This window comes from Zingiber officinale, chromosome 11A (assembly GCF_018446385.1).
Source record: "Zingiber officinale cultivar Zhangliang chromosome 11A, Zo_v1.1, whole genome shotgun sequence".
Lineage (NCBI taxonomy): Eukaryota > Viridiplantae > Streptophyta > Magnoliopsida > Zingiberales > Zingiberaceae > Zingiber > Zingiber officinale.
The window spans coordinates 3,293,586-3,301,806 of NC_056006.1; the positions used below are offsets into that span (position 1 = coordinate 3,293,586).

An 8,221-nucleotide genomic window follows, 5' to 3' on the forward strand; every position below is an offset into this window, starting at 1 on the left:
TTATTAAATCAAGTTTCAACTAATTTATAAGCAAGTCATGCTCTATTTGAAGCTGACATGCACCGCCCAATCACCTGCTTCGACTTTATCCCTTCCCAAGCACCTGGATCCCTCTTGAGCGCCTGGAAGCTGACGTGTACTGCCAAATCACGACATCCCACCTCACCTAGAAATGGGTTGGATATCAAATTATTCAGGTAACTGGATCTACTTGGGGCACTCAACCTCCGGTCACCTGGATCCATTCATGGCGCCCGAAGTTCGCTATTTTTGGTCAGCTCCGATTTGTTGCTTCTTGCATCACAGTGTTAGCACAGACATAATAAAATTATGATTGATAGCTTTCCAACTATCAGGTCTCAACTTCATATCTCTCATGAAACCTTAGGTTGGACCAACGTCTACTGCTCTTTTTTTTTAGAGTACGTCCTCACCACTCCACTCAAGAGAGTTTACTGATGCTAAACCTTGGTCCACACAACCTATTTGGACTTTTGCTCAGCTGATCTTGCCCCTTGGGACTTTCCTCTAGACCTCCAACCCTCAACCCTTTTAGACTTTTGCTTGGTGTCCACGACCCTTAGGGCTTCATGCCTAGTGTTCTCGATCCCCAAGGCTTCCTGTCTGATGTCCTCAATCTGTTAAGACTTCTTGCCCAATCCCTCCAGCTAGGACTTCCATGCTCAGTCCCATCGAACATGACTTCCTTGCCATGCCTTAACTAGGTCTTTCCTGCAAACTTGATAAGCACATCCAAACCTCAAACATACTTAACTTTTAACCCTTTGTCAATATCAAAACTTAAGTTTGATTGTAGAGTGTTTCTTGCACTAACATCTTCCTCCTGGGCTATCACCCGATACTACTCTAAACTCGAGGACGAGTTCTTTTCAACTTATGGCAATTGATGCAGGTTGCTCCAAATAATTTTTTCCATTGTTTAGGGTTATTTTTGTTTTTTTTTTTTTTTTTTTTTTGCATCTTAGGGTTTTTGGTTTATTTTAGAGTTGTTTTCATCTTTTTACATCTTAGGATTTTGAGTCTATTTAAACACTTGTTTGGGTTGATGTTAAGGATTCTATTTTGATTTGGTAAATAAAATTATTTTCGTCTAAACCTAAAGGTGACTCCTCTTCATTTACCAAATTCTCTATATCTTTCTCTATAATTCCTCTAAGGAAACAAGCCCGTAGAATAATCTCTATTATATTCTACTCATCGTCATGGATGTAGTGAAAAAAAACGAAATTAAATTTTATAGTGAGCCCTATAACCGCTGAAAATATAAGAGTTGAATTGTCCTCAAACTATTATTCTAGTTTCATGAAACTTAGGAATTAATTTGTAAAAAGATATAGATACAAGATAAAATGTACATTACACAATATACATATATCAATGTCTATAAAATTAATTATACAAAGTTCAAGATGATATATAATAAAAAAGATGCAAATTGCACATGCTTGCATATACATAAAACAAATTAACGAGCGCAATTTTGTGACCACATAAGTTCCTTCTCAAAGCTATAATTCCTAGTATTTCCTTGACTTATTTCATCCACCAATTGTGAGGAAGAGTGAGATGTCATACTGAGTAAACATTCAACATCTTCATTCCCTTCTAGAATACAAACTCCTTTCTTTTTCATTCTAACCTTTCTCATGCTTTGCAATTTATATTCAACTTCTTTCATTGTAGGCCTTTTCGCACCTTTCAAATTTAGGCATATTTCTATCAGACTACTGATTTCAAGAAACTCTTGCTTTGTTCCTTCTTGCAAGACACGATCTTCTATAAGATCAAGCAGCGTATTCTCTCTTGTTGCTTGAAGGAAATTCATGGCTAGATTTTGTTGTAACCCATCTTTGGTTGAGAAGATGGGCTTCTTTCCAGTTAAAAGTTCAAGAAGAATAATTCCAAAACTATAAACATCACTTTTCTCTGTCAACTGACTTGTTTGATAATACTCTGGATCGATATACCCAAAGGTACCATGTATGGCAGTAACTATGTGTGTTTGATCAAGAGGAATAAATCTTGATGCTCCAAAGTCCGATACCTTTGCTTTAAAAGTATCATCTAAAAGAATATTTGATGACTTGACATCCCTATGGAAGACAGACATAGAAGCAGCTGAGTGTAGATAGGCAAGCGCTCCTGCAGATTCTGAAGCAATCCTGAGACGATCATCCCATGATAATTTAGATTCATCTTGTGAAACATGTAGATGATCAGAAAGGGTCCCGTTAGAGATAAATTCATAAATCAGTAAAGGAACTTCGGTTTCTAAACAACATCCAAGAAGCTTAACTACATTCCTATGGTTCATCTGAGAAAGAATCGCAATCTCGTTTATAAATTGGTCAATCTCACTCGTCTTAACTATTTTTGACTTTTTGATGGCAACAACTCGTTGATCTGATAGAATTCCTTTATAAACTGTTCCATGTCCTCCCCTTCCAAGCACTCGAGTTTCATCAAAATTATTTGTTGCCTTTTCTATTTCTTCCAGAGAAAATATGTTTGTTCTCTCTTCAACATGATCACTTGTGGAGATTAACTGTTGAAGTAGCAAACCATGATTCCTTAGAAAATTCCTTTTTTTGATTTTCTGTTGATTTCTTTGCTTCCATTTTTTGCCTACGATGACCAATGCTATGCATAAGAGCAAGAGACTCGTTCCAATGCTAGCACCAAGGATGACACCTGCACAAAATTGATTTTGTTGCTTTTTTATTTTAATTGATTTGCCCATATAATTTTACATAAATATCAATCATAAAATAATATTTCTTACATATATAAAATCTACTTAGAACTAGGGATAGGAAAGTATATAAATATCAATCATAAAATAATATTTCTTACATATATAAAATCTACTTAGAACTAGGGATAGGGATAGGGATAGGGATGTACCAAATAAAAGAGAATTCCTTTTGTTGGGGAGGCATACTCCTTGAACAGGATCACCAGATGTTCCTTGGGGACATATGCAATAGAAACTTCCATTTGTATTTATACAATTTCCAGTGCAAACTTTTGATGAAGAATTACATTCATTGATATCTAAAATTCCAAAAAACTTTGTCAATACATCAAAATATACATACCACTGAGTTCCTATTAATGAATATATATAATTGTGTCAGTGTGCCTACTATTTAATATCTATAATTTTTTTTTCTTTCACGTAGTTAAATTTTAATTATATAGCATATAGAATACATGCATTAGAAAAAGTGAGAAAGGATGTTTTTGTAACTTGACATCCATCAGGAAAAGGAAGGTAAGGATTCCCATCGTAACCATGTTTGCATATGCATCTATACCCCTCATTTTTTACATCCAAACATGAGCTGTTTTCATAGATACATGCGAAGATGGTGTTGTCTTTTGCAGCATCCTTGCAAGATTGGTTGTCTATTACCCAATCCATGATTGTCTGATCCTTCTGAGCCTTCGAGGAAGTGAAATGTGAATTTCTATTATCTGAATAAAAATCAATAGTATACTCCAGTTGGCCTTCCTTCACTGAAATGTTGCTCACTACATAGTCTCTAAATAGGAGAGTTGGAGGGCTGGAGGTTTCATTGCATGTTAGAGCAAAGTCTTCGTCTCGATAACAACCTTGTTTTAGCCCGAAGGGAAAGGAAATTGTAACATTTCCGCATTTGGGTTGACAATCTTTTGCAGGAGTGAATGTAAAATTTTTATCTGTTAATTAACACATTCATGAGCGATTAGTTCTAATGTCTATGAATTCTATAAATCAATGCATCATTAATTTATTTAGTTCAAGTAATTAGAATGAATACTTTTACAATAGAATATAGAAGAGATTTTGAACCATTACCTAATTTACAACCATCATGCAGGTAGGGATTGCCCACATAATCTGAAGAACATCGACAATTGTAGCCACTGGTTTCTTCATAAAGGACGACATCATAACATTCACTTCTATCACTAAGACATGCATAAGTGTTGGTCCTCTCCATAGCCTCTTTGCATGTTGAATAGTCATTGAAGTACCAAGCGAGAGAGGCCATCATTCCAGTTCTATTCCTATCGTCTATAAATCTTTGGAAGTCATCATAATCAGTTAGTTCATCATCATATATGGTGGCTATGATGCTGGAGGTACTATTGATGATAATATGATCCATTTTCTCATCAAGTCGATTTAACTGAATGGCCAATGAAAGATTGCTAAATCTTACACTATACAAGTCAATGCTACAATATCCATTTCTAGACATATATATCTGATGAGTAGTTGGAGTGTTGATAGTAGTGGAGCATATTGTATTGCAAGAATCTATCGCAGTATTGGTATCCAAATCAACAATAATGGCAGTAACACTACAACCGGCCACATGCAATATGTTATATCCAAATGAGCTTCCAAAATCAGTTGAAAGTAAGTTATAAGACAGAGGTAAATCCTTAAGATTGATCAATGCAGTGTGATTAGATTGTGCATCCACATCCAATGTGGCATATGGTGATTCAATGATGACCAGCCCCTCGTTCATATCAAAAGCTCTTACTTGGATATTGCCATCTCCTAACAAGAGTCTTGGATGATCCTGGTCTTGTGAACAAGTAAGATTAAATCCAACAGCATAAGAACAATTAATGCCAATGCCAAAAGGATACTCAATTTGTATATCACCGCATGTTTTGGAACAATTGGAAGGGAGAGTAAAATTCTCATGTTCCATTAGCCAACTTGTAGCACCCTCCAATGATATCAATAATATAATATGTAACAGCAATTTGCCGATGAATTCCATTTTATATTCCTACAAATTAAATATTTGCGCACACATTAATTAAATAAGGATTAGTATTCCAAGGGAAAGCATGTAGTTCATGTAAAAATATTAATTGCATCACTTGTAAATACGAGTTTGCGTGATGTTTAAGAAATTATAAAAAATAAGTTGTCTTTTTTATTTTTTATTTAAAAAACAAATAATAAGTTTATCTCATCTAGTCAATAATTTATGAGTGTTGCAACCAACAAGACATCTCTCATTGTGTACACTAACTTTAACTAATTTGTATGAGTGAAGAGAGGGAGTTGTAATTCTAGAAATTCTTAAGACTTGGCTCATCTAATTAAGTATTTCATATAAACTCCTACATAGTCCACATAATTGTTAGTTTTATAGGAATTGAAGTGGATATCATTTTCTTAATTAATTGAGTCTATGAGTTTGATTCGTTCAATAGGATTGACCAACTTAATAATATTGACTCAACCTATCTATTCAATCCAATCAATATCAAACTCAACAAGTCAGCTAGCAACTAGAGAAAGTCTTATGAATTGGGTCAAAATTAAGTCTATCTTAACCAATCATTAGGTGAGCTAGAGAATCCATTAACTTGATTTGTCCAATTATAAGTCTAAAATGCTGAAGACTTCACTCATATAATTTAGTTTTATATATAAACTCCTTCATTCGTCCACACAATTTTAAGTGGAGTTGATAGTTTGATAGGAAGAAGAATGTGAATATAAAGGGGAATTTTTTACTAATTGGAATTTGTTTAAAGAGCTTGGAATAGTTTACAAGATGGTTAGTTAGTTTATAAGGTAGCCGGAAATGAGATGCCTTGAGAGCTTTTAAGTAGAGCTATAATTATAGCTAGTTTTTTTATTTCACTTAGGTTGAATTTTGGATGCTTGAATGGAATAGGAAATAAAAGGAATAAAAATTGAATGGGATATAAAAGATATTTTAATCAATATTTAACTCTTTTGTTCATCTAATTCTTTGCCAATCTAACTTCATCATTAAAGGTGCTCAATAGATATTGTTTGATCAACTCAATAGGCATATCATGCTCATTTGATTCAATAATTTTTTTTATTCATCCATCCCAACCAATCCACTTAGCACATCTAACCTAATTAGTTTGCTTAATCTACCTTGCAAGACTAGTTGGCCTAGTTTTCATGACCAAATTGGCCCACTCGACCCAATTAGTTCACCTAGCCTATTAGTCCATATGCTTTCTAGAAAGAGGCAAGCCTAATATAACTAGCTCACTTGATCAAGTTTGACCAGGCTCATCCTTCACATTTGGCTTGACAATCCAAGATTCATCCCAAAATTGAAAATAAAAAAAATAATAATCGAAAGTCTTAAATATGAACTTAGAGATGTCAGAATTTTAAAAATAAGTTTCTATGTATTCGTATTGTTCTCATTATTATAATATCTTCATCTATAATTTTGACCTAATATATTGAGTATGGTAATTTTTTAATAAGAATTTGATCTAATTCATGTTAAAAAAAATACCACACTCAATATATTATGTCAAAATTATATATGGGGATATTATAATGATCAAGAGAATAATATGAACATATAGAAACTTATTTTATAAAATTCTGATAGCTGTAAGTCCATATTTATTGAAACATATATAGTTTACTACTAATTAAGAAAGTTAATTTTCAACATATATTCGTATATGTGTTCGAAACCTTAAATACGGGCTTAGAAATGTAGAAATTTTAGCTTGATTGGTTCATCCGCCATGCCTACTCAGTCAAACTATCATCTTTCTTGGCCTACCCATCTCTATCATTCACTTGGCGATTAGTCCACTCAACTTGATTGGTTCACCTCACCCACTTAACTTGATTAGCCCATCCACCCAATTGACTCGCTTTCGTTGGTTCATCCTATTTATCTCAAATATAATTTAAGATACTAGATTGTGAACAAATATTAAATTTAATAAACATCAAAATAAAATCATTGAGAGAATGAATCATTTCTATTTATATGTATCGAACACAATCTTGGAGTAAATAAATAGTAATTAATAAAGACACAGAGAAGTAAGAGAAAAATACTGATATCAAATTTGGCAACCAACTCACTTGATTATGGCCTCTTTCTTCAACCAAAGTATAATTATCCCGTGGGATCTAGCTTCTTTATATAGAGAGAGAGTCTTGTGGTAATGTGGAATTTACTTTGATCAAAGGATAAAGATCATGCATTTTTAATAATCCAAAATGAAATAATTATATTTCAGCTTGGATTTGACTTGAAGGAGTATGTGATCAGGCCAATCACTATCATTTAATTTAAGGAGATTAAAACAGAAATGGATAGAAATTAATTTCCTTGGTCACTTTTTTGCCAAATCATTATTTTAATTTTCTACATGTTATTTTATTTTAATCTTATACGCGCCATGTATATACATTGATGTGTATGAAATTTCAATTACTTTAGTAAATGTAATTAAAGTTAATTGTATATTATATTTAGGTATTATTTTCTTACCCTTATTATTCATGGGTCACTGGATTCACAATGGTTGTTCGACCAAAATGTCCAAACCAATGTAATGTGACCCTTGAATTTCAAAACAGGATAACTTTTAAAACTCAGAATCAAACTCTATTTAAGTTCACGTGTGCAAAATTTAAAAATCTATATTTATTATAGCAAATTTGTAACAACCAAATTTCAAGCCAAAAAGTACCATTTAGGTTCTCATCGAAGTATTCGAAGATTTTTTTATTATTTTTAGTAATTTTTATTTTTATGATATTTAGGATAATTTTGATATTTCTAATGTTTATGAGTCTTGTTTTTCTATATTAGTGTACTATTATGTTAATTTTGATTTATCCCTCTATTAATAATAAAATTTTATTTTTTTGATAAATGATGAGATTTCTTTTTGTCTTCTTGATTTTCTTATCTTCTCTTTAATTTTATCGTCTAATTTGTTCGTAGGATAATCAGTATTTTATCTGACGTGTCCGTTGAGATTCAATTGACCAAATCTGTTAGGTGACTATACTAGTCAGTTGACTGTTAACCGAGCAAAATGAATATTATACAGCCAATTGATTAAGAAGAATTTATGGGAGTAATTAGGTTTAACTAATTATATAATTTGTTATTAATAGATTAATACTGATATTTATTAAAAATGTCAAGATAAAGGGTTTAATTTAATATTTATTATTTTTTAAAAAATATTTTAGATAAGTGTCCTTATAAAGTGTATATTACGATACTATAAAATAAATGTTATTATGAAAATGTGACTAATTTTTTTTTAGTGTGTACATGATCGAATAGATTGGTAAGAAAGTTAATGCTCAAATATTATCTAGGTACATTTTTTTTTATTCTAGTAATTAATATTTATATTTTATATAAAA

At 32.1% G+C, this 8,221-nt stretch overlaps 1 protein-coding gene across 1 annotated transcript; it reads right to left on the minus strand.

Annotated features, from left to right (window-relative positions):
* Positions 1–1,486: 1,486 nt before the first annotated feature.
* LOC122032832 (wall-associated receptor kinase 5-like) lies at positions 1,487–6,928 on the minus strand. Its single transcript, XM_042592150.1, has 5 exons — positions 6,917–6,928; positions 3,863–4,814; positions 3,224–3,723; positions 2,926–3,121; positions 1,487–2,712 (listed from the first exon to the last, which is right to left on the minus strand). Exons 2-5 carry the CDS (start codon positions 4,803–4,805, stop codon positions 1,487–1,489), a joined length of 2,865 nt encoding a protein of 954 aa, XP_042448084.1. The 5' UTR covers positions 4,806–4,814; positions 6,917–6,928.
* Between the last annotated feature and the right edge of the window lie 1,293 nt (positions 6,929–8,221).

Excerpts from the sequence above, each read along its gene's own strand:
- LOC122032832 (XM_042592150.1), bottom strand. The coding sequence starts at position 4,805 with ATGGAATTCATCGGCAAATTGCTGTTACATATTATATTATTGATATCA. Across the intron at positions 3,122-3,223 it reads CTAATGCATGTATTCTATAT|TGGTATGTATATTTTGATGT; the intron begins GCTATATAATTA and ends ATAGGAACTCAG. Across the intron at positions 2,713-2,925 it reads AAGGAATTCTCTTTTATTTG|GTGTCATCCTTGGTGCTAGC; the intron begins GTACATCCCTAT and ends AATTTTGTGCAG.